This window comes from Oncorhynchus tshawytscha, linkage group LG30 (assembly GCF_018296145.1).
Source record: "Oncorhynchus tshawytscha isolate Ot180627B linkage group LG30, Otsh_v2.0, whole genome shotgun sequence".
In the NCBI taxonomy this organism is placed as follows: domain Eukaryota; kingdom Metazoa; phylum Chordata; class Actinopteri; order Salmoniformes; family Salmonidae; genus Oncorhynchus; species Oncorhynchus tshawytscha.
The window spans coordinates 29,206,342-29,233,505 of NC_056458.1; the positions used below are offsets into that span (position 1 = coordinate 29,206,342).

The 27,164-nt window shown below is 41.9% G+C and overlaps 1 protein-coding gene across 1 annotated transcript in view; it reads right to left on the minus strand.

Annotated features, from left to right (window-relative positions):
- LOC112229095 (protein turtle homolog B-like) overlaps window positions 1–27,164 on the minus strand; it is a 188,928-nt gene that overhangs the window by 105,663 nt on the left and 56,101 nt on the right. Inside the window, exon 3 of the mRNA XM_042309595.1 lies at window positions 25,771–25,917. Within this exon, the coding sequence (XP_042165529.1) occupies window positions 25,771–25,917 (147 nt within the window). The remainder of the gene's footprint in view (window positions 1–25,770; window positions 25,918–27,164) is intronic.

The window sequence follows — 27,164 nt, forward strand, 5'->3', positions numbered from 1 at the left end:
TGGAAATTGCTCCCAAAGATGAACCAGACTTGTGGAGGTCTACATTTTTTTCTGAGGTCTTAGCTGATTTCTTTTGATTTTCACATGATATCAAGCAAAGAGGTACTGAGATTGAAGGTAGGCCTTGAAATACATCCACAGGTACACATCCAATTAAACTTATGACCCACTAGAATTGTGGTACAGTAAATTATAAGTGAAATAATCTGTCTGTAAACAATTGTTGGAAAAATTACTTGTGTCATGCACAAAGTAATGTCCTAACCGACTTGCCAAAACTATATTTTGTTAACAAGAAATTTGTTGAGTGGTTGAAAAACTAGTTTTAATGACTCCAATCTAAGTGTATGTCAACTTCCGACTTCAACTGTATATAAATGCCTTATAAATGGTTTATTGCTGAAATGTAATATAAAGTGTTATCCACAACCCTTTTGTTCATAGCCAGATTAAACAAAAATGAGCTCTGCTAGCTAATCCTGCCAAATTCATGATTGTGTTCATTATTCACGTACATACAAAAGGAGGCCTTGAAAATGCCAAAACACAATCTATGCAAGTTGTGCTCATATACCTGGTGCAAAAGAGCCACTTACTCAATCAGCAATGAATCTTCTGTGAACACCATCTCCAGGCATTTATAGTCTCTAAGTGTACTGTGTATAAGCCACTACCGCTAGCCACTTCCACTCACTTTCCCCTTTCCCCCTCTACTCCTCTGGGATACTTTAAGTATGAATACTTTCTCTCCCTCTTTCCTCTCTCCTCCTCTCTCCATCTCTCCAGGGCCCATTCATTACTTGCTTCTGATTTAGGACCAAAACTATGGCCTAGACGTAACCCAAATCTCTCAAAGTCCCAATTTTGCTTTGATAAGTCACAGAACAAGGGGTGGCAGGTAGCCTAGTGGTCACAGCGTTGGACTAGTAACCGAAAGGTTGCAAGATCGAATCCCCGAGCTGACAAGGTAAAAATCGGTCGTTCTGAACAAGGCAGTTAACCCACTGTTCCTAGGCCATCCTTGAAAATAAGAATTTGGTCTTAACTGACTTGCCTAATTAAATAAAGGTAAAAAAATATGAGAAGTCAGTTAGGCCCTAGTTATAACATTAATATATATGGTCACTATGGAGGTGGGTTATGCTGTCTTTGTCACTACTATGGTACACTTATTTAACACTTTCTCAAAGGTTTTCATTAATTTTCTGCATTAGCCTCAACTCTTTAAATGTTGTGAACATAATGCCTTAATTTTCTGAAAGAGGGAGAGTGAGCGAGAGAGAGGGAGAGAGAGAAAGAGAGAGAAAGAGATGGAACTAAATTACAGCACATAGGGCAAGAGAATAAAAACACATTCATCTCTGAGTTTTGTTCAATGTATTCAATACTACAGTAACGCCATAGTGCATAACCTTCCGCTCATCTTTTTTCAACAATATTCCATTTACATCATACCATGGGACAATTTGCTTTACAGAAGCTTCAAACATAAATTGTTAATTTGACTAACTACAGAATTGCATGTTAATGGACACACGGTTTCTGTAATACCCAATTACAGGCGAAATGCGGACGAAAACAAGGCATTGTGTGAAAATCTCTATTTAAATTACACAAAGGTAATGACTGGACTGAACATCTTTACTGTGCATTTTAGTAGTCAACACAATTCTTTTCAAAATATTTATTTGATTTCATGGTTGAAATTAGAAACTAATTTCCAGGTCACACAACATTTTGGGAAGAATGCTTCATCCACTAACATTTCGGAAACGCCCAACTTTGTTGTGTGTTTGAAAAATGTATAGCGCAGATATTTAAAAGTTACGTTTGAGAGACCCCTGTCTTCCTGATGTTGGAAAGTAACAAATATCAAAAAGCACAGTCTTGGAAAACGGGACAGGAGAAAAAAATATCTGGGGCCTCAAACATAGTTAAATATTTACAGAAAAAAAGTCACAAGGTGCACTGCACTCTCCTACAGAAAGACTGCAGTGATCATGAGACGAGATACTACCTCTATGGAATCGGATGTAGTGTACTTCAGGGCCTCACACTAGTCAACTCCTTAGTTCAATAATGCATGTGCTGAAACCTTCACCTGGCCTTGACTCTACTGCTGGGGAACACCTGTGTGACAGTTTGCCCCAGTGACCACACTTTTAGATGTATCATGGGGTAACAGTCAGGCATGATGGTATCAGAGCCAAAACAGATGCCATGAGGCCTTAACAAAAGGACATAAAGGCATGGGAAGATGGACTCTAGGTAATTACTGCCCATTTTACCTCAATACTGTGTGGGAATCATAACATTCTGCCACTGTCAACACAGCGTTACACATCTGGATATGACTAACTTATTCTTTAGGCAGTTCCCAACCCATGTAGCTGTAGTATCACAGATACTAACTATAGTATTATCCAGACAGATCTCAATTCCATGACATCCTTTGGATCCCACTGTCCCCGTGGGACTCGTGCCTCATGTTCTAATGCGACCAACAGCACCTGGCCAGGAGCTAATAAAGCAGGCAATTAAGAGCGCACAGCATCTGTCCATCCACTGGCTCTCTGTATCTCCACTAGCCTGCTGCATTCAAAGGTTTTTTAACAATACCTTGGCTTTACCCCTTAGCTATAACTGGTGTTATACTGCAGAGGTTGGCAGTGGACTACGGTGCGTGCTGGTTTTTGTTTCAGTCCAGCACTACCTCACTTATTCAAGTCTAAATTGAATGAGCAGTTGATTAGTTGGATCAGGTGTGTAGTGCAGGTCAGTATTCACATCTCGGGTACCGAAGTAGTGGTGCACTAGTATGGCCAAACCTGAAGCTATTACAATTCTTATCTTTCTTTCTCCCTTTCCTCCTTTCCTGTGTCACATCAGGTCAGCAACCACAGCATAGCCACACATCATGCTGCTGCTCATAGCCTCTCCTCTTCTCTCTGTCCCTCCTTCAATGTGACAATATATTAGTGGCGTCAGGTGGATGAGTGGGAGGGAGAAAAGTGAGCAAGACATCAGAGAGAGAGAGAGGAGAAAGAGAGGGAGCGAGAGAGGAGAGATTGAGGAGAGAAAGAGAGAGGGAGAGAGGGATAGAAAGAGAGAGAGTGATGTGCTCGATTAGACATAAACATGTACAGTGCATCCATATGCAGTAGCTAGGGCTTCAACTAGGACCGTAAAAATAAACTGGAGGCCACTGGAGGTGGCAAATGTGGGATTTAAACGCTTTCACTAATGGACGTGGCAGTGTTTCCAAGTGCACCTTTTAAATAGTCTGATGCCTTTTGCAATAATACACCTCCACATGAAAAAGTGTTATTAATAGTAAACAAATAGTTGTATAGTAGTAGTAGTAGTAGTAGTAGTAGTAGTAGTAGTAGTAGTAGTAGTAAAAGTAGTAGTAGAAGTAGTAGTAGTAGTAGTAGTAGTAATAGTAGTAGCAGTAGTAGTAGTAGTAGGACTGTAGTAGTATTATACCATGGAGCAATATCTGAAAGTGGATCCTGATGCTAACAGGATTTTTCCAATACCAGACTGGAGCTTTAAAATCTTGCCAGTTTAAAATGAATCAATTAAAAACATAATCATTGCAACAGACACTACATCTGGCCAAACAACATAACTAGTACTCTGAATCCTCCAAATGGTTTGAAATGGGACGATAAAGGATAGCTTTATTGTCTGGCCTAGCAGGATAATGGCTAGTTTCATAGTCTGACCCATAGCAGGCCTTACCATCTGCATCGGCCCACACTCTCTCTTAGTGTTCAGACTCGGAACACCTGGCATTCTTCTAGTTATTCTCTAAAGCTACATCTGAATGCTGGGAGAGACAAAGCAATCTTTCCAGGCTTCATACACATTTTGACAGATGGAATTTCCTGGCTTTCCATGAATTCTCCATGAATTTAAACCAAATGACTATGACCAACCGTTAGTGGAGTCTCTATGTACGTATAAAAAAAAGTATGCACAATGTGGTATTGACACTGGGAGGCTGCTCTCTGATCCCATGTACCATCTCCTGTCATTGAGCAAGGCACTTAATCCCCCACAAAGTAGAATACCTGTTAGGCAACTGTATATAACACGTGGTCAACCCTCAGTCTGGAGAGCTACTGGGTGTGCAGGTTTTTTTTTATCAAGCTCACCTCACACACATCAGAGCCTGTTTATCAAGGTTTCTAAAATGTGGTTTGTTAGAGGACTGGAATAAAAGCCTGCACACCCATTAGCTCTTTTGGAGGATGGTTGATCACCCTAAATGTATAACATTGCAACAACATCCAAATACGTTTTATGCCTTTTGAAAGAATTCACTCATTTAATATATCAAAGATCAAATGGCTATGGTAGGCTACACATCTTATTATTCAGCTGAAGCAAGCCTACAAATTGTATTCAGTAAATTTACCTAATCTTGTTTCTCTTGGCCTGAGAGTCCTTTAGGAGCCTTTTAGGGGCAAACTCCAAGCGGGCTGTCATGTGCCTTTTACTGAGGAGTGGCTTCCGTCTGATCACTCTACCATAAAGGCCTGATTAGTGGAGTGCTGCAGAGATGGTTGTCCTTTTGGAAGGAACTCTGGAGCTCTGTCGGAATGACCATCGGGTTCTTGGTCATCTCCCTGACCAAATCATGTCCAATCAATTGAATTTACCACAGGTGGACTCCAATCAAGTTGTAGAAACATCTCAAGGATGATTGATGGAAACAGGATACCTGAGCTCAATTTCGAGTCTCACAGCAAATGGTCGGAAAACTTACATAAACCAGGTAGGCCAGTTGAAAACAAGTTCTCATTTACAACTGCGACCTGGCCAAGATAAAGCAAAGCAGTGCAACAAAAAACAACAACACAGAGTTACACATGGGATAAACAAAAGTACAGTCAATAACACAATAGAAAAATCTATATACAGTGTGTGCAAATGGAGTAAGGAAGTAAGGCAATAAATAGGCCATAGCGAAGTAATTACAATTCAGCAAATTAACACTGGAGTGATAGATGTGCAGATGATGATGTGCAAGTAGAAATCCTGGTGTGCAAAAAAGTAAATAAAAACAATATGGGGATGAGGTAGGTAGTTGGATGGGCTATTTACAGATGGGCTATGTACAGCTGCAGCGATCGGTAAGGAAAGGTGGCTGGAAAGAAAGGCGGCCAAAGGAGGTGCTGGCTTTGGCAATGACCAGTGAGATATACCTGCTGGAGTGTGTCATGACTGTCCTGACCAGATCAGGTTACAGGATACCACAACCCTACAGATTATCTCTCAACCCCAACAGAGGAGGAGAGATCTAGGGGTCTGAAGATGTGGGGGGTTTTATGACCCCTCACGCCCCTGGTAAATCTCAGGCCACAGACAAATTCCTTTGTCCTGTTACTATGGAGAACCAGCCTCAGAACATTAAACATGAAATAAAGGGACTTTGGAACAATGGTTTCCGTCAGCCACAATGGTGGTCATGACGATGGATGGAATATGAAAATGTATGTCATTTTTGTTTTGTCATTAAAGGTTAATAGATGACGTTATTACGAAAACAGTGTAATGTGAAGAGTTTTCCTAGTATATGTTTGATGTTTATACATTGTACGTCGTATGGAAAATATCCAAATCAAAGAGAATGTTTTGGGGAAGATGAAATGTTAAGTTAGTTGTCTAAAATTGGATTTGAATCAAATCTAGACCTTGCCTCATTAACTTGGTACGCCCAGAGAATTGCCCTAAAGGCGGTTACGCCCACTTCTGACCCAAGGGTATAAAATCTGTGAGTATAGAATTTACGACAAGACTACGTGACCCAAGCTGCAGCAAGGTCTAAAAAGTCAACGAACCCAGAACGCAACGCAAGTTTGAAGACAAATAAATAATTTTCTACCCAAGCTACGGATGAGTAGCTGTGTCTAAGCAGGTGAATTCAAGTCAAACCACCTAGCCATCTCCCATCGAATCGTGGTATCTAAAGGGTTTCATTCCTATATTGTGAGCTCTGAGCTACAGAGCTGTCTGTCCTCAGAAGACCCCTTCCAGAGCAAAGGGTGAGGGAACAGACTCCTAAGCCAAAAAGGACACTGACATCGGGAGGACGCTCAGAGAGGCGCGCCGGAGTAGTGCGTCATCGAACAGCTGAAGGACTACGCAGAGAATCCTTGGAGATCATCCCCATGTAATTCTATCATTATATTCTGACCCATAAGAGCGGCCGTTTGGGGCAAGGCTGGGGTTGGAATAGCATAGCTGACAAGTTCACCCAAATGTATATTTTTCTTGTGTACTTTCTTTTTTCTCTCTCTTTTGAAATCCCCATTGTGGGTAACACTCGCCATAGTGTGTTGGCCCGTTATACTAAGTTCTAATCAATAGCCTATAATGTGTTTTGTCTATGTGTATCATTTTAGCTTTTTAGTAAATAAATACTCAACTAAGATTGGTGTGGTATGAACTCATTGGTGAGACCCGGGTCCGTGCAGATTCACGGGCTATACGATGTTCAGAACAAGATTGGTAGAGGCAACTGGTTAATTAGCGGCTGTTGTAAAATCGATATTCTGATATTCTTTGAGTTAATTTGGGAAATAGAAACTCAATAAAAACTAGTTTTCTCATGGAGCCCCAGGTTAATGAGTTAATAATTGCTTGATTCAGTTAATCACGCAATTAGAAACTTTAATCATTCGATGAACAACAGTCGTGACATTAACTAATACAACGTCACGACAAGTGCGTGCTACGGGTGGGTGTTGTTATGGTGACCAGTGAGCTGAGATAAGGCGGAGCTTTACCTAGCAAAGACGTATAGATGACCTGGGGCCAATGGGACTGGCGACGAATATGTAGCGAGGGCCAGCCGACGAGAGCATACAGGTCGCAGTGGTGTGTGGTATATGGGGCTTTGGTGACAAAACGGATGGCACTGTGATAGGCTGCATCAAGTTTGCTGAGTAGAGTATTGGAGGCTATTTTGTAAATGACATCGCCGAAGTCGAGGATCGCTAGGATAGTCAGTTTTACGAGGTTATGTTTGGCAGCGTGAGTGAAGGAGGCTTTGTTGTGAAATAGGAAGCCGATTCTAGATTTAATTTTGGATTGGAGATGCTTAATATGAGTCTGGAAGGAGAGTTTACAATCTAGCCAGACACCTAGGTATTTGTAGTTGTCCACATATTCTAAGTCAGAACCGTCCAGAGTAGTGATGCTAGTCGGGCGGGTGCGGGCAGCGGTTATGACCATACACCGATTAAGATAAGCGGACTAAGGTGTTTACATTACTAATAACATAATCAGTTTAATATCGGATTATTATGCTGCATGTATATATAAGCTTGGTTGTGTCTCTCTGTCCAGGAGGGACAGCGGGGGTCCGTTTTGTCGGGGGATGCGCCAATTGTCTCAGATGTTCTGTTTTCCGATCCCAATCTTCAAGCCCCGGGGCAAAGAGGATTTTATTTCTGAGATAAAATTGGGATTTGCATTTGTTTTTTGAGTAAAGCGCCCCAAAGCGATCTTTCTCGCTTTTTTTGTTTTTGCATAATTAGCTGCGGTGGTGTATCACCACATCGGTTTGTTTACTGTAAATTTGTTTCTCCATCTCTATCTCTCATTTCGGCATCCCTGCTTCCCAAAGGTAGACAAAGGCTCAAACTTGCATGGTCTCTTTATATCGTTGAACTCATAATGCTGTCTGTCTATTAATGTTGTAACATATCCCCCCGATAGTTTGAACAATGGGTATTGTCCCACACTGTGAGTGTGCATTTCAGACAGATATGTATTCTGCACTATCGGCAGGGTCAAATGTGTGAAAGCAGTTCAATACTATTACTGTATGATGCAGCACTGGAGCAGTACAAAAGCAGCTGTTAGCTTTTCAGACATACTGTACCTACAGTGCAATGTCACCGTTTCACTAGTTCAACTTCCAGCAACTAGCAACCACAGCAAAACTACTCTTTCTAGAGACCAGTAGGTAGATTTGGGACTTCATTAGCAGTAGACTGTCAGTGACAAGTTTCGTCAGATTCTCTATATCATGTTTTGATGAGTGCATATTGAATATCTGCATTGATCCTGCTACGCACATACACACACATCTACACTTCAGCATATGCACTTTGTCTTGACATGGCATCTCTGTGTGAGGATGGACGTGTCAAGGTCAAGTCAAAGTTGTTTCAACACAGAGATTCGTTTTCTGACAATGGCACACACATATACATGCATGCCTTTATACATTATTTACAATGAAGCATTGTCACGTGAAAGAATGCACACACACACACACACACACACACACACAAACAAACTCTGAGTTCCCCTTCACAAATAAAAGCTTATTGTATTACACTGCTCTCTCTTTTGTTACACTCACCATGGTTTCACAATGTTGAATGGCACTACGGTAATGGGTAACAATACTGTATGGTCCATGCAATCATTCCGCTGACTCTCTGTTTATGAGCTAAATCTCATACATTGAGCTCGGGGTCTGGGATCATAGATTACACCTTATATTCAGATAGAGAGTGCTAAACCCAGTTCATCAGGGACATAAGACCAGCTAACCAATCCTTGTCTGGCACAAGCCTGAATTTGGGCTTATGGGGCAACAATGTCATCATCACCCATCTAATGTTTTTTTGTGCCTTGAATGTGACTTCAAACTTCATAATTTTCCCTTGTTAAGATTGTGAATGGCCAAGGGTATGTTACTTAGCATTAGCCTATGCACTGTGTGTTGTATTTGGGAAACAAAACCTCCCTATTGAACAGGATTTAATGGCTAAAGTTGTTACACCCAGCTAGATGTATTTAGCTCCATTGAAATCCCCAAGATTCTCTGAAATCTCCCTAACTATCCCTAAACAGTACCTCCTCCATAAATGCCTTATATGATATGACGCTGTACTTATTATGAAGTCAGTCACTTCTGGTCATTCATAACACGTGCATAAAGGCTTAATGATGCAAACACAAATGTATTAACACTTAGGGAATTATCAATAACAGCTAAATAATTTAAATATTAAAGACATTTTTACTATACATTTCCTTCTTTAAAAAAAATTGTTCTACAAAGTTCCAAAAAGTCCAGCAATGCAATTACATTGAACATTAGACAGGGAGATTAATAGTGTAGCTTGTCTCTGAGCTGGCAGGGACAAGCTACACTACTCTCTGCCTACTGGAGGTCCTGCATGTTGGTTCTAACCTTAAAAGTAACAACAAAGCAAGTTAGCATGTCTGTTAGGAAATCACTTTGTCACAACATCTGGATAAGGGCATTTCTGTGCTGTGCCAGAAATACTCTAAATGGGGAGATGGGAAACTCCATTCGATCTGTATTATTATATTCCTCTTTCATTTACAAATCTCATGACGTGACTATGAGACTTGGCTGTATCTAGGGTGATTTTTTATTTAGCTGAGCCTGCTAGCTAGCTACATTTTGTTAGCTAGCTAGCTAGCAATTATTGTGAATTCACCAAAATTATTCAAAATAACGTGTGAGGTAGCTATGTAATCTAACGCAACACTTAACTACTATATACAAATTACAATAAATAACTTTGAGGCTGCAATGAAAACTAATGGGACTGTAGCGACTGTGTTGGCATTGAAATCCGGGGTGTAAACTAAGTTTCTGTTCAAGCGTTGATTGACATGGAAATGTACCAATAGTATTGAAGAAAAGTAGAAAAAAACTGACCGCTCTGACGCTGTACGTTATGCAACTCATTGTGTGCCTCTTTCCACCAGGGATAGCGCTTCTCTCGCAGATTAAAACAAGAAATTATCAATGTTGAGCGTAATGGTGAGTGTAAAGTTAATTAATTGAGTTCACCAATAGTTAATTCAAACAATTGGGCTCCCGAGTAGCACAGCGGTTTTTGGCACTGCATATCAGTGCTTGAGGCGTCATTACAGACACCCTGGTTCAAATCCAGGCTGTATCACAACTGGCCGTGATTGGGTGGTGCACAATTGGCCCAGCGTCGTCCGGGTTTGGCCGGTGTAGGCAAACATTGTAGATAAGAATTTGTCATAACTGACTTTCCTAGTTAAATGTAATTATTAAAAAATATACATGTTAATTTTTTACGTCATCACTGTGAGCCATCATGACTCTCAAAAACCGTGACAGCCGCAGATTACTTGTGAAGATAAATTTAGTGCATAAGGGTCTCGTCATTGATTTTGCTGGAAAGGGGATAAATTGTGCTTTACAATGGTATTCATATTGCAGTTGACCTGGAAGTATTACATTTTTGGGGCGCTAAAATAAGGTCAAGTGTATGGAACACTGCGATGTACAAAAGGTTAACTTACTAGTTTTTCACTGTCCAGTGGCACCAAAAGTGGGTATTTGATTTACAAACATCACAAGAAACTCTGCTAACCAAACAACAGCTGAGAATTAAACTACACTCAAATATCAACGTTTCATAGATTTTTCACAGACATCAAAAGTTGTCCCCTGATGTGGTTTAAGCATTTTTGTGAACACAGAAAATCAAATTGAGTTGTTTTTCTATTCAAAAAGTATGCAAAAACTGGGGATATCCAAAACCTGGGAAAACAAAACCAAGAAAATAGAACTTTTAAGAAAAGAAAACTGCACTTTAGAGTGTGTGTGTCATCCTGCAGCACAGCATTTTGGGGAAAGTTGAGGTCAGATCCAATATTGGCTATACACCCAATAGGGAAAGAGGTTGAGCCATCCTAAGAAATGTTTTAGATTAATATAATATAATATATACAATATAGCAAATGCTTTTATCCAAAGGAACTTACAGTCTTGTGTGCATACATTTTTACGTGTGGGTGGTCCCAGGAATCAAATCCACTATCCTGGCATTGAAATGCTCTACCAAGATGCATGACAAGGTTATAAATGCTTTGTGAAGCCTCAATTTAATATGATTAATAAAGCCTTTATTAAGCGGTGCTTATGCCACCCTTGATAAAGTACAGGTTTATGTCATATTTGAGTTTGACATACTGGGTTGTGTCACATTTTACAATGGTGGTTTTTTCCCACAGTTATGCCACATTTATGAACACTTAATAGATCATGGCATACGGTCATAGATGATTTGTGACACATTTATGTAGTGTTTATAAAGGGTTTATGAAGCCTTTATAAGCTGCACATCATTTGTCCGAACTCAGGATGAAATAGATTTCCCAAAAATAACATGGTGGTAGAACGTTTATTTTGATTGGCAATTTTCTGCATTCATCAGAGTCATCTTCAACTAGCCTGTTTTCAGAAGTGTCAATGTAAACAGGATTATTAGGGACAACGATCTTGTAAATCATGTAAACATTTTCGTCTACCTATTATATTAATTTGAGTATTCACAATAATCATATTATTGTGAGCACGTAAATGTACCCAAAGACTCATACAGCTCTTTTTTCATATTCTACGTATCTATAGTCATCTTATAATGGACTGATCTGCTTACATGTGTAATCCAGAAGCTTCTTTCCGGTCATTTGTCTACCATCAGCACCAATTGGCTACCATCAGCACCAATTGGCTACCATCAGCACCAATTGGCTACCATCAGCACCAATTGGCTACCATCAGCACCAATTGGCTACCATCAGCACCAATTGGCTACCATCAGCACCAATTGTCTACCATCAGCACCAATTGGCTACCATCAGCACCATTTGTCTACCATCAGCCCCATTTGTCTACCATCAGCACCAATTGGCTACCATCAGCACCAGGGGCCATGGTGGGGCTAATTTCACACACTCACTATGGGTCAACATGGTTGACATGGGCTACCCAAGGAGGAGGTGAATGAATTCAAAACTATGCATTTGTAGTGTGTGGCAGAAATATGATTTTTTACAGTTGAACCAATTTTCCAAAGGTAGTAAAAATGTATTGATTAAAAGGAATACCAAATGTTTTTGTTGTAGGCCCTACATTGCAGAAAGATGCTGAGTACTGTATTGCAGTGTAAACCCACTCTTTAGACTGAACCACAGACAGAGAGGGACAGAACAACAGATTGACCCCATCACCAACTGCTCCTGTCTGCTCCATGTGTTGTATAGCAAGGCGGATGTTGTGGCTGGATTTGCTTTGTTATCACAGGTTTCTGAGCAAATCTGTCAGGAGATTGCAAGGCATAGATTCTCTACACACAAATGAGAAGCATTATCAGTTGTGTGTTGTGTTACTCTATATAGTCAATGCTCTGAATGGGCCAATAAACATCTGCACAGAAAGAGTGGACAAAAGACCATCACAAACATCAATAATGGCATGACTCCTACCGAAGGTGGCTCCTCTTCATGTTTGGGTGGCGATCGGCGGTCGTCGTCACCGGCCTACTAGCTGCCACCAATCCCTTTTCCCTTTTCTGTTGTTTTTGTCTGATTAGTAACACCTGTTTCTTGTTTAGGTTTAGATTAGCTATTTAAGCCGGGAGGCCCGCCTGCTGTTTGTGCGGGCTTATTTAATTTCCCACTGTGTTATTGTGTGGTAGTGCGTGTTGTTTTTGGGTTTTCCCTCCGGACTGGTTAGGTCCTGGTTTTGGGCATTTGTGTATGTGTGCCCAGTATCTTGGCGAGTACTATTTTTTCAGTGCGTAATAAAGCGCTATTCTGTACCTTCTGCCTCCTGTGCCTGACTCCACACCCACTACGCCCGGTGCATTACAAATAAACAAAGCTCTACTACAATATGGTAGGCTATACTGTACCTTCTGCCTCCTATGCCTGACTCCACACCCACTACGCCCGGTGCATTACAAATAAACAAAGCTCTACTACAATATGGTAGGCTATACTGTACCTTCTCAGCAGTGAGGCAATCGGGAAACACAAGACTAGAATAGAGTAGAATAAAACAGGGTTTTGTCAGACTAGAATTCCACTGTTGGTTCTCAACATTTGTTAGAAGCATCAAAGAACTACTAGAGGAGCTACATATGAAGGATGTCCTCCCGAAGAGAAGAGCCAGTTCCTTATTTCTTAGTATGGAGCGGGTTTAAGTGCAACCAAAGAAACGGGGAAGAAGCTTTGACATGTTAGCTCTTTGACATCAAACGCAGTGGAGGATAAAAGAGTTTCCATTCATCCTACAACACAGACAGTGCATGACTGCACTTCCAGTCTGATTCATAGGCACAGAGCTCCAAAAAAGCCACAAAAAAGTGTATGCTCTCAGATCTATTCTCAGATCTCTCAATTAAAAGGATAGTTCACCAAATCTGACAACTTTGATTTTGGGTGACTACACCTTTAAGAGGCTATCACTATGCTCTTTGAGTGTGGTACAGTCTCAAAGTGTGCTGCTATAACGTTTTCATAACAACTAAGCTGCAGACGAGGGAGGACGGAATCATTTGTTTGAATGAGAAGGGTGGTTTAACTGGTTTGTTGAGTCTGCCTGCATGTGCAGTGAGTATTGGTCCCTTCCACTTTGTAGCGTGACGGTGCAGAGAAACCTCCCACTCGGTGTGAGGCGTCATGTTCTGATGATGTGGCAGCACTGCTCCAAAGACACTCCAACACCATTACTTTTCATTCCATTTCTTTCTTTCCATCCTTCCTTTCAAGTTGTTCTACATGTTTTAACTGAATGTTGTTTTATGCAGTTGGTCTATTTTAATATTAAAAGCTCCTCGTGTCGCCTTGTCTCCTCTATTATAAGACGCAAATAAAGTTGGTTATTATCATCATTGTGAATTCCTCAGTCTTTATACTTTTTTCTCCTTTTACATCATAGTTGCAAGGAGCATAATGTAGAGTTTTGGGCCTTTTATCCTCCAGTCTGGGCTGTTTCTTTAATCCTAAACAGTGGCCAGGGGTCATGGGTTAATCTGTTCAGAGGCGTAAGAGGAGACAGAAAAATATGTTTCTTTTTCAGAGATCTATGAGAGAGAGAACTAGAGATTAAATGAATGCAGCAGACAGAGAGAGACAAATAGAATGAGATAGAGACAGAGTGAAAGAGTGGGAGAGCGGAAAGATATAGAGAAGCTGTGCAGCTTATATGCAGACCTCTGCTGCAAAGGAGGTATGGAGGATGAGAGGCGGGAGCTGGAGGAGCTATTTGAGGGGGTCAATGGACCAAGCCTTGGAGATCTGAACCCCCCCATCCCATTCAAATCAAAAGCTTGGGAGGAAAAAATCCCCAACTCTACACAGAGAAGCATCATTCCCACCAACCCCTCTCCCCTTCCCCCTTTCAACACTTGGCTCACACCTTGGTTGACAGGGTGCGTGAGGGTGTGAGGGCGAGGAATATCACAGGAACTTGAACAGCAGTATCTACATCAGCATCACAATAGCCCAACCGATTGCCACTCAATGCTATGGACGCTAACCTGGCTCTAACCTACTCAGTTACTCAGCGCTACTGAAGCTAACTGCTAATTAGCAACTTCCCCAAATAGCCTCCTGACAACAGAGACCACCAGCGACAACAGGCAGCGGCTGCCGCATTATCAGTATGTGCCGGCTCCAAACCCCGAGAGAGTTCTGGCAGCACAAGGCACCATAAATATATTCATGACGTTACGTAAGGCATTTCCTGTGTCATTTGAAGGCATAAGGAAGGCAGTCACGATGTTGGAAGGGATGGTAATGAGCTCTTTGAGTGGTATCTCCTCAAACATTCAAAAAAACAGAGCTGTCGGCCCGGTGCCGGTTCAAGAGCATGGAGTTGATTCCATTTAATTACTTGAAGATTGAAGTCTCCATCCAGTCCCGATGATTGCAGTACCAAACACGGGACTCGATAAAGCTGCTCGATAGTGTGTGCGTAGATTACACAACTCCTTTTGGGTTGGTTAGTCTCTCGTACTGTATCTTGAGATATTTTGAGATATTTTGCACTTCAAGAAACAGGAAATGCAGGGTAGCATGGTAGCAAAATAGTTGAACCAACCACCAAATTTCACATGATCTTCACCAATGTCACGGAGCCACTCTTAACTATCTGCATCTTGTGAAAACCTTGGGAGCTTGGATATCCATACATCCCAAAAGATTTCCAAACCCCACAATGGATATTTATGACTTTGCCACTGCTACAGTGGGTTGGTGTTGTAAGAGGCGGCTCCACGTACACAAATAGGCCCGCAAGCACTGCAAACACATACACACACACACACTGGCTGGCTACAGTGAGTTCCGGTTAGGGCAGTGTCCACATTTCATCCATTGATCTGATCTTGAAACTAATCTTACTGATCAGGGTCATGAGGAGTTGATGCTGAGGTAAGCTTTTCTTTAGACAACATAGAATTCAAGGACAGCAACATAATAATCAAGGGCCCTGTTTTGTCTAAACTGGTTACCTAGATCAGTTAAAAATACTTCCAGCACACTGAGGCGGCATGATTGAATTATTTTATTATTTTATTTTTTGTTTCACACAGTGGGACACTTTATTGAGCACACAAATCATCGAAATGCATTCGGGCAGTGACAACAAGGTTTTTACATGGTAGCTGGGTTGCTGAAATACAGTGCCTTCAGAAAGTATTCACACCCCTTGACTTTTCACACATTTTGTTGAGAGACAGCCTGAATTAAAATTTGATAAAATTCTTTTTTTTTGTCACTGGCCTACACACAATACCCCCGGAATTATGTTTTTAGAAATTAATAAAAAATTAAAAGCTGAAGTGCCTTGAGTCAGTAAGTATTAAACACATTGTTATGGCAAGCCTAAATAAGTTCAGGAGTAAACAACTGCTTAACAAGTCACATAATACGTTGCATGGACTCACTATGTGTGCAATAATAGTGTTAAACATGATTTTTTTAATGACTACCTCCTCTCTGTACCCCACACATACAATTATCTGTAGGGTCCCTCAGTACAGCAATGAATTTAAAACACAAATTCAACCACAAAGACCAGGGAGGTTTTCAAATGCCTCGCAATTTTAAAAAGCAGACATTAAATATCCCTTTGAACATGGTGAAGTTATTCATTACACTTTGAATGCTGTATCAGTAACTCAGTTGCCGGAGGGGAAGGAAACCGCTCAGGGATTTCACCATGAGGCCAATGGGGACTTTGAAACAGTTACAGATAGTAAAAAACTGAGGATGGATCAACAACATTGTAGTTACTCCACAATACTTAAAAAATATTCCAAAACACGCAAAAAATGTGGCAAAGAAATGCACTTTAAGTACATTATGCTTTGAATCTATTCTTCCGTGTCCAGAAACCTGCTGCTTTTACTCTCTCTTCCGAAAGCACTAGACGACCAGATCTTTTATCCTTTAGCCGTACTCTTATCCTACTCCTCCTTTGTTCATCTGGTGATGTAGACGTTAACCCGGGCCCTGCAGCCCCCAGCATCACTCCCATTCCCCAGGCGCTCTCATTTGTTGACTTCTGTAACCGTAAAAGCATTGGTTTCATGCACGTTAACATTAGAAGCCTCCCCCTAAGTTTGTTTTATTCACTGCTTTAGCACACTCCGCCAACCCGGATGTCCGAGTCGTGTCTGAATCCTGGCTTAGGAAGGCCACCAAAAATCCTGAAATTTCCATCCCTAACGATAACATTTTCTGACAAGATAGAACTGCCAAAGGGGGCAGAGTTGCAATCTACTGCAGAGATAGCCTGCAGAGCTCTGTCATACTATCCAGGTCTGTGCCCAAACAACTCAAGCTTCTACTTTTAAAAATCCACCTTTCCAGAAACAAGTCTCTCACCTTTGCTGCTTGTTATAGGCGCCCCCTCAGCACCCAGCTGTGCCCTGGACATCATATGTGAATTGATCGCCCCCCATCTGTCTTCAGAGTTCGTACTGTTAGGTGACCTAAACTGGGACATGCTTAACACCCCGGCCATCCTACAAGTGAAGCTAGATGCCCTCAATCTCACACAAATCATCAAGCAACCTACCAGGTACAACATGAAATCCGTGACCATGGGCACCGTCTTAGATATCATCCTGACCAACCTGCCCTCTAAATACACCTGTACTGTCTTTAACCAGGATCTCAGCTATCACTGCCTCATTGCCTGCGTGCGTACCGGGTAAGCTGTCATACGACCACCCCTCAGCACTATAAAACGCTCCCTAAAATACTTCAGTGAGCAGGCCTTTCTAATTGACCTGGCCCGGGTATCCTGGAAGGATATTGACCTCATCCCGCCAGTAGAGGATGCCTGGTTGTCCTTCAAAAGTGCTTTCCTCGCCATCTTAAATAAGCATGCCCCATTCAAAAAATGTAGAACTAAGAAGAGATATAGTCCGTGGTTCACCCCAGACTTGACTGCCCTTGACCAGCACAAAAACATCTTGTGGTGTTCTGCATCAATTAGCCCCCGTGATATGCAACTTTTCAGGGAAGTCAGGAACCAATATATTCAGTCAGTTATGAAAGCTAAGGCTAGATTTAGAAATGTTCATCCTGTGGCACTAATTTCAAAAAGTTTTGGGACACTAAAGTCCATGGAGAATAAGAGCACCTCCTCCTAGCTACCCACTGGATAGGAAACACTGTCACCACCGATAAATCTACGATAATTGATCATTTCAATTAGCATTTTTCCACGGCTGGCCATGCTTTCCACCTGGCTACCCCTATCCTGGACAACATCTCAGCACCCCCTGCAGCATCTTGCCCCACCTTCTACTTCACCCAAATCCAGACAGCTGATGTTCTGAAAGAACTGCAAAATCTGGATCCCTACATATCAGCTGGGCTAGACAATCTGGACCTTCTAAAATGATCAGCCGAAATCGTTGCAACCCCTATTACTAGCCTGTTCAACCTCTCTTTCGTGTAGTCTGAGATCCCCAAAGATTGGAAGCTGCCACGGTCATCCCCCTCTTCAAAGGGGGAGACACTCTAGACGCAAACTGTTATAGACCTACAGTATATCCATCCTGCCCTGCCTTTCTAAAATCTTCGAAAGCCAAGTTAATAAACAGATCACCGACCATTTCGAATCCCACCGTACCTTCTCCACTATGGAATCTGGTTTCTGAGCTGGTCATGGGTGCACCTCAGCCACGGTCAAGTTCGTAAACGATATCATAACCGCCATCGATAAAAGACAGTACTGTGCAGCCATCTTCATCGACCTGGCCAAGGCTTTCAAACCTGTCAATTACCGCATTCTTATCGGCAGACTCAATAGCCTTGGCTTCTCAAATGACTGCCTCGCCTGGTTCACCAATTACTTCTCAGATAGAGTAAAGAGTGTCAAATCGGAGGGCCTGTTTTCCAGACCTCTGGCAGTCTCTATGGGGGTGCCACATGGTTCAATTCTCAGGCCAACACTTTTCTCTGTATATATCAATAATGTCGCTCTCGCTGCTAGTGATTCTCTGATCCACCTCTACGCAGACGACACCATTGTGTATACATCTGTCCCTTCTTTGGACACTAACAAACCTCTAAACAAGCTTCAACACCATACAACACTCCTTCAGTGGCCTCCAACTGCTTTTAAATGCTAGTAAAAGTGCAGGCTCTTCAACAGATTGCTGCCAGCACCCTCCCGCCGGTCTTGCATCACTACTCTGGACAGTTCTGACCTAGAATATGTGGACAACTACAAATACCTAGGTGTCTGGTTAGACTGTAAACTCTTCTTCCAGACTCACATGAACTTCTTCGATATAGGGGGCGCTCTTTTAATTTTTGGATAAAAAAACGTTCCCGTTTTAAACAAGATATTTTGTCACGAAAAGATGCTCGACTATGCATATAATTGACAGCTTTGGAAAGAAAACACTCTGACGTTTACAAAACTGCAAAGATATTATCTGTGAGTGCCACAGAACTGATGCTACAGGCAAAACCAAGATGAAATTTCAAACAGGAAATGCCCCAGATTCTGAAGGCGCTGTGTTCCAATGTCTCCTTATATGGCTGTGAATGCGCCAGGAATGATCCTACACTTTCTGTCGTTTCCCCAAGGTGTCTGTAGCATTGTAACGTATTTGTAGGCATATCATTGGAAGATTGACCATAAAAGACTACATTTACCAGGTGCCCGCTTGGTGTCCTCCGTCGAAATTATTGCGTAATCTCCAGCTGCGTGCAATTTTCCATTTGGTTCAGAGGAGAAACCAAACTGCCACGAATGATTTATCATCGAATAGATATGTGAAAAACACCTTGAGGATTGATTCTAAACAACGTTTGCCATGTTTCTGTCGATTTTATGGAGTTAATTTGGAAAAAAGTTTGGCGTTGTAATGACTGAATTTTTAGGGTTTTTTCTGAGCCAAACATGATGAACAAAACGGAGCGATTTCTCCTACACAAATAATCTTTTTGGAAAAACTGAACATTTGCTATCTAACTGAGTCTCCTCATTGAAAACATCCGAAGTTCTTCAAAGGTAAATGATTTTATTTGAATGCTTTCTTGTTTTTGTGAAAATGTTGCCTGCTGAATGCTAGGCTTAATGCTATGCTAGCTATCAATACTCTTACACAAATGCTTGTGTAGCTATGGTTGAAAAGCATATTTTGAAAATCTGAGATGACAGTGTTGTTAACAAAAGGCTAAGCTTGTGAGCCAATATATTTATTTCCTTTCATTTGCGATTTTCATGAATAGTTAACGTTGCGTTATGGTAATGAGCTTGAGGCTATAATTACGCTCCCGGATACGGGATTGCTCGACGCTAGAGGTTAAGCATCTCCAATCCAAAATTACATCTAGAATCGGCTTCCTATTTCACAACAAAGCCTCCTTCACTCATGCCGTCAAACATAACCTCGTAAAACTGACTATCCTACCGATCCTTGACTTCGGCGATGTCATTTACAAAATAGCCTCCAACGCTCTACTCAGCAATCTGGATGTAGTCTATCACAGTGCCATCCGTTTTATCACCAAAGCCCCATATACTACCCACCACTGCGACCTGTATGTTCTCGTTGGCTGGCCCTCACTACATATCCATCGCCAAACCCACTGGCTCCAGGTCATCTATCTCAGCTCACTGGTCACCATAGCAACACCCACCCGTAGCATGCGCTCCAGCGGGTATATTGCACTGGTCATCCCCAAAGCCAACACTTCCTTTGGTTGCCTTTCCTTCCAGTTCTCTGCTGCCAATGACTGGAACGAATTGCAAAAATCACTGAAGATGGAGTCTTATATCTCCCTCTCTAACGTTAAGTATCAGCTGCCTAAGCAGCTTACCGATCACTGTACCTGTGCACAGCCAATCTGTAAATAGCCCACCAAACTACTTCATTCCCATACTTTTACTTCCCTCTTGCTCTTTTGCATCCCAGTAACTCTACTTGCACATCATGATGTGCACATCTATCGCTCCAGTATTAATGCTAAATTGTAATTATTTTCGCCTCTAGGGCCTATTTATTGCCTACCTCCCTACTCTTCTACATTTGCACACACTGTACATATATTTTCTATTTTTCTTTTCTATTGTGTTATTGACTGTATGTTTGTTTATGTGTAACTCTGTGTTGTTGTTTTTGTTGCACTGCTTTGCTTTATCTTGGCCAGGCCACAGTTGTAAATGAGAACTTGTTCTCAACTGGCCTACCTGGTTAAATAAAGGTGAAATAAAAAAATCTCTCACATCTCAAAATAGGGTTACTTAATGTTAGATCCCTCACTTCCAAGGCAGATATAGTCAATTAACTAATCACTGATCATAATCTTGAGGTGATTGGCCTAACTGAAACATGGCTTAAGTCTGATTAATTTACTGTGTTAATTGAGGCCTCTCCTCCTGGTTACACTACTGACCATATCCATCGCACAAAGGTTGGAGGTGTTGCTAACATTTACTAAGGCAAATTTCAATTGACAATAAAAAAAAGACTGTTTTCGTCGTCTGAGCTTCTAGTCATGAAACCTATGCAGAATACTCAATCACTTTTTATAGCAACTGTTTACAGGCCTCCTGGGCCGTATATAGCGTTCCTCACGGAGTTCCCTGAATTCCTATCGGACCTTGTAGTCATGGCAGATAATATAAAACTTTTTGGTGACTTTAATATTCACATGGAAAAGTTCACAGACCCACTCCAAAAGGTTTTCGGAGCCATCATCGACTCAGTGGGTTTTGTCCAACATGTCTCCGGACCTACTCACTGCTGCAGTCATACTCTGGACCTAGTTTTGTACTGTGGAATAACTATTGTGGATCTTAATGTTTTTCTTCATAATCCTGGACTATCGGACCACAATTTTATTACGTTTGCAATCGCAACAAATAATCTGCTCAGACCCCAAACAGCGATCATCAAAAGCCGTGCTATAAAATCTCTGACAACCCTAAGATTCCTAGATGCCCTTCCAGAGTCCATCCACCTACCTAAGGATGTCAGAGTACAAAAATCGGTTAACCACCTAACTGAGGAACTCAATTTAACCTTGCTCAATACCCTAGATGCAGTCACAACCCTAATAACAAAAAACATTAGTCATACTAAACTAGCTCCCTGGTATACAGAAAATACCCGAGCCCTGAAGCAAGCTTCCAGAAAATTGGAACGGAAATGGCGCTACACCAAACTGGAAGTCTTCCGATTAGCTTGGAAAGACAGTCCCATGTAGTATCGAAGAGCCCTCACTGCTGCTCGATCATCCTATTTTTCCAACTTAACTGAGGAGAATAAGAACAATCCAAAATGTATTTTTGATACTGTCGCAAAGCTAACTAAAAGCAGCATTCCCCAAGAGAGGATGGCTTTCACTTCAGCAGTGATAAGTTCATGAACTTCTTTGATGAAAAGATCATGATCATTAGAAAGCAAATGATGGACTCCTCTTTAAATCTGCATATTTCTCCAAAGCTCAGTTGTCCTGAGTCTGCACAACACTGCCAGGACCTAGAATCAAGGGAGACACTCAAGATTTTAATACTATATCTCTTGACACATTGATGAAAAATAGTAATGTCCTCTAAACCTTCAAACTGCATACTTTCAAGCTGCATACATATTCAAGATAAATACATATTCCAACTAAACTACTGAAAGAGCTGCTTCCTGTGCTTGGCTCCTATGGTGAACATAATAATATCCACCGGATGTGTACCAAACTCACTAAAAGTGGCAGTAATAAAGCCTGAAAAAGCCAAACCTTGATCCAGAAAATATAAAAAATTATCGGCCTATATCGAATCTCCCATTCCTTTAAAAAAGCTGTTGCCCAGCAACTCACTGCCTTCCTGAAGACAAACAATGTATATGAAACGCTTCAGTCTGGTTTTAGACCCCATCATAGCACTGAGACTGCACTTGTGAAGGTGGTAAATTACCTTTTAATGGCGTCAGACCGAGTCTCTGTATCTGTCCTCGTGCTCCTAGACCTTAGTGCTGCTTTTGATACCATCGATCACCACATTCTTTTGGAGAGATTGGAAACCCAAATTGCTCTACACAGACAAGTTCTGGCCTGGTTTAGATCTTATCTGTCAGAAAGATATCAGTTTGTCTCTGTGGATGGTTTGTCCTCTGACAAAGCAACTGTAAATTTCGGTGTTCCTCAAGGTTCCGTTTTAGGACCACTATTGTTTACACGACATATTTTACCTCTTGGTGATGTCATTCGGAAACATAATGTTAACTTTCACTGCTATGCGGACGATACACAGCTGTACATTTTGATGAAACATGGTGAAGTCTAAAAATTGCATGTTTTTCAGACATAAGGAAGTGGATGGCAGAAAATGTGTTACTTTTAAACTCGGACAAAACAGAGATGCTAGTTCTAGATCCCAAGAAAAAAAAACATCTTCTGTTGGATCTGACAATTAATCTTGATGGTTGTATAGTCGACTCAAATAAAACTGTAAAAGACCTCAGCATTACTCTGGACCCTGATCTCTCTTTTGACAAACATATCAAGACTGTTTCAAGGACAGCTTATTTCCATCTACGTAACATTGAAAAAAATCTGAAGCTTTCTGTCCAAACTGATGCAGAAAAATGTATCCATGCTTTTGTCACTTCTAGATTAGACTACTGCAATGCTCTACTTCCCGGCTACCCAGATAAAGCACTAAATAAACTTCAGTTAGTGCTTAACACGGCTGCTAGAATCTTGACTAGAACCAAAACATTTTATCATATTACTCCAGTGCTAGCCTCTCTACACAGGCTTCCTGTTGAGGCTAGGGCTGATTTCAAGGTTTTACTGCTAACCTACAAAGCATTACATGGGCTTGCTCCTACCTATCTTTCAGATTTGGTCCTGCCGTACATACCTACACGTCACGGTAACAAGACGCAGGCCTCCTTACTGTCCCTAGAATTTCTAAGCAAACAGCTGGAGGCAGGGCTTTCTCCTATAGAGCTCTATTTTTATGGAATGGTCTGCCTATCCATGTGAGAGATGCAGACTCGGTCTCAACCTTTAAGTCTTTATTGAAGAGTCATCTCTTCAGTAGGTTGGTCCTATGATTGAGTGTAGTCTGGCCCAGGGGTGTGAAGGTGAATGGAAATGCACTGGAGCGACGAACCGCCCTTGCTGTCTCTGCCTGGCCGGTTTCCTTTCTCTCCACTGAGATTCTCTGCCTCTAACCCTATTACGGGGGCTGAGTCACTGGCTTACTGGTGCTCTTCCATTGTGTCCCTAGGAGAGGTGCGTCACTTGAGTCGGTTGAGTCACTGACGTGATCTTCCTGTCTGGGTTGGTGCCCCCCTCAGGTTCATGCCCTGGGGGAGATCTTTGTAGGCTATACTTGTCTCAGGGTAGTAAGTTGGTGGTTTGAAGATATCCCTCTAGTGGTTTGGGGGCTGTGCCTTGGCAAAGTGGCTGGGGTTATATCCTGCTTGGTTGGCCCTGTCTGGGTGTATCATCGGACGGGGCCACAGTGTCTCCCGACCCCTCCTGTCTCAGCCTCCAGTATCTATGCTGCAATAGTTTATGTGTCAGGGGGCTAGGGTCAGTCTGTTATATTCTCCTCTTATCTAGTGTCCTGTGTGAATATAAGTATGCTCCCTCTAATTCTATTTTTCTCTCTTCTCTCGTTGGACCTGAGCATTAGGACCATGTCTCAGGACTACCTGGCCTGATGACTCCTTGCTGTCCCCAGTCCACCTGGTCATGCTGCTGCTCCAGTTTTAACTGTTCTGCCTGCGGCTATGGAACCCTGATCTATTCACCGGACATGCTACCTTGTCCCGGACCTGCTGTTTTCGACTCTCTCTCTCTCTCTACCGCACCTGCTGTCTCAAACTCTGAATCATCGGCTATGAAAAGTCAACTGATATTTACTCCTGAGGTGCTGACCTGTTGCACCCTCTACAACCACTGTAATTATTATTATTTTACCCGGCTGGTCATCTATGAATGTTTGAACATCTTGGCCATGTACTGTTATAATCTCTACCCGGCACAGCCAGAAGAGGACTGGCCAACCCTCAGAGCCTGGTTTCTCTCTAGGTTTTTCCTAGCCACCGTGCTTGCTGTTTGAGGTTTTAGGCTGGGTTTCTGTATAGCACTTTGTGACATCGGCTAATGTAAAAAGGGCTTTATAAATACATTTGATTGATTGAATTGATTGATATTCACCTTTCAGCAGGACAATAACCTTAAACACAAGGCCAAATATACACTAGAGTTGCTTACCAAGACGACATTGAATGTTCCTGAGTGGCCTAGTTACAGTTTGGAGTTAAATTGGCTTGAAAATCTATGGCAAAACATGAAAATGTCTGTCTAGCAATGATCAACAACCAACTTGACAGAGTTGTTGTAATTTTAAATAGAATAATGAGCAAATATTGTACAATCCAGGTGTGCAAAGCTCTTAGAGACTTACCCAGATAGACTCACAGCTGTAATCGCTGCCAAAGGTGATGCTAACATGTATTGACTCAGGGGTGTGAATACTTACGTAAATTATATATTTCTGTATTTCTAAAAACATGTTTCCACTTCATCATTTTGGGGTATTGTGTGTAGATGGGTGAGAAAAAATTATATTGAATCCATTTTGAATTCAGGCTATAACTCAACAAAATGTGGAATAAATCAAGGGATATGAATACTTTCTGAAGGCACCGTATCTCAGCAACCGAGCTACCATGTATGACTTAGTAGAACTCTAAATCTAGCCCATGTCAGAAGTATTCCCAAGTCAAATATTTATTTCAAATATTTCACATAATTGAGGTGGACTTGAAGCAATGGAGTCCAAAAAGTGCAAACTCTTAATGTCAGGCAAGTCTCTCAAACAGTATTTGGAATAAGTAGACAACCCAGGCCTGTCCTACACAAAACATCCACCACAAGAGAGTAAATCTACTCTGTAGACAAAACAGAATCAATTGTACCAAATCAAACCACCCACCCCAAACAACAGAATCGCCTTCATCAAAGACCCATTGACGAAGCCAAACTGACTTGCTATGTTGATAACTAAGGTCTCATTATAGGACATTCAACCCATCCACAGCAGTAAGGGCTGGGGTGTCCAGTCAGCAGATGGCTGCTGCAATGAATCCATTTCAGTTAGTCTAGCAGAGGCGTGATAGTTGGACAGTGGTAGAGCGGAGGGACCTGGGGCCTAAATGACTGGCTCCTCTCCAGAGCTCTGGGTAAGTCATACAGCGCTGATGACACTGAGCTAATGTGCTGTGACCAGGGACCGGGGGAGGCTGCGTGTCTGTCTGAGGTGTCTGCTAACACAGCGACAGGTGTCTGTGTGTGTGTGGAGGGGTGGGCGTGCAATTGTGTGTATGAGAGAGTGATGGACTGGGTGGGTGTGTGTGCGTGTGTGCCTGTGACGTCCACCTAACTCACCGTTTACTGTGAGGTGCACCCAGCTGCCGTTGTGAAAGGTGTTGTACTGCTGCTCCAACATCAGGACCTTACACTCATACCAGCCCTGGTCGTCTGAACGCACCTTCTCAATCCGCAGAGAAGATTTTCCGTGCAGACTGGCTCGGCCTGGGGGGGATAGGAAGGAAGGGGAGAGAGATTAATAACAGTGGTCAAACCAGGAAATATAGTATTCAGTACGCTATAATCCATAGTACACTCTTAGAAAAAAAGTTGTTATCTCAAACCTAAAAGGATTCTGAGGCTGTCTCCATAGGATAACCCTTTGTAGAGTCCGTTTGGGTTCCATGCAGAACCCTTTCCTCAGACGGTTCTACATGACACCCAAAAGGGTTTTACCTGGAACCAAAAGGGTTTTTACCTGGAACCAAAAGGGGTTCTCCCTTGAAGAACACTTTTGGAACCCTTTTTTCTAAGGGTGTATATAATCCTCCCTCTACTGTATCATATAGACCAGGTTTTCCGAACCACCGGGACCCGGACCTGTACCTTTATCTTCTTCTTTCTAGGGCACGGGATGGGTATTCCATTAACTACATGAACTTCCATTAGTCTGTGAGCCAGTCTGAGAGCCAGTAGCTCATATCTTACTCCCTGAAGCATTTTTGTGAAAAAAGTAATTACCCACAACATATGCTGGTTGGATGGACTGGACACACATCAAGTCTCAAACATTATTACAGTAGCCACATTACACTATACTTACAGGAGTAAGCTTACATGGACATGATATGCAATAATACTATCCATTTTAGCACATTGACTAACCACGATTTACATGAGAAGTTTGAACAGAAGTGAGGTAAGTAAATAGCCTATGGTCAAATAACTACAGTAGGCTAATACCAAATGCCCCTTGTTTCTTTAGCCAACTAAAATCAGGGATAGCTCCCAGGGATCCAAGAATGGTGAGCTGAAATGGTTTTAGTATTCTCCCAAGTGACATTTGCTTGCTAAATAGCAATTCAATTTGCATGCCAAATGAAAAGAAGAGACCCTGTATATACTGTTGTGCTCTACAAAATCTGAAGAAATACCGGTAAGTAGATGTGTTTGTTTTATTTTGGGTGGCAGGCGTGCCGAGTGCCATTCCTAACTCTTCCAAACACCCCACCAGACGCATAGAAATGGAGCACAGAAACACAAGAGCCTGCCAAATCTGAATCCATCATAAAACTAAGACTACAGGGGTTGTGTAGCAGCCCAGTGTCACAGCAGCTTTCACTCTTTACAGGTCAAACAGTGAAAGGGGGGGGGGGGTATTTATGATTTTGCTCTTGGCAATCTGGCAACCCCTCATAACAGATGGCGGCCGACGATGTGGGCTAAACAAAGGGCTTTGAAGGCACAATGGC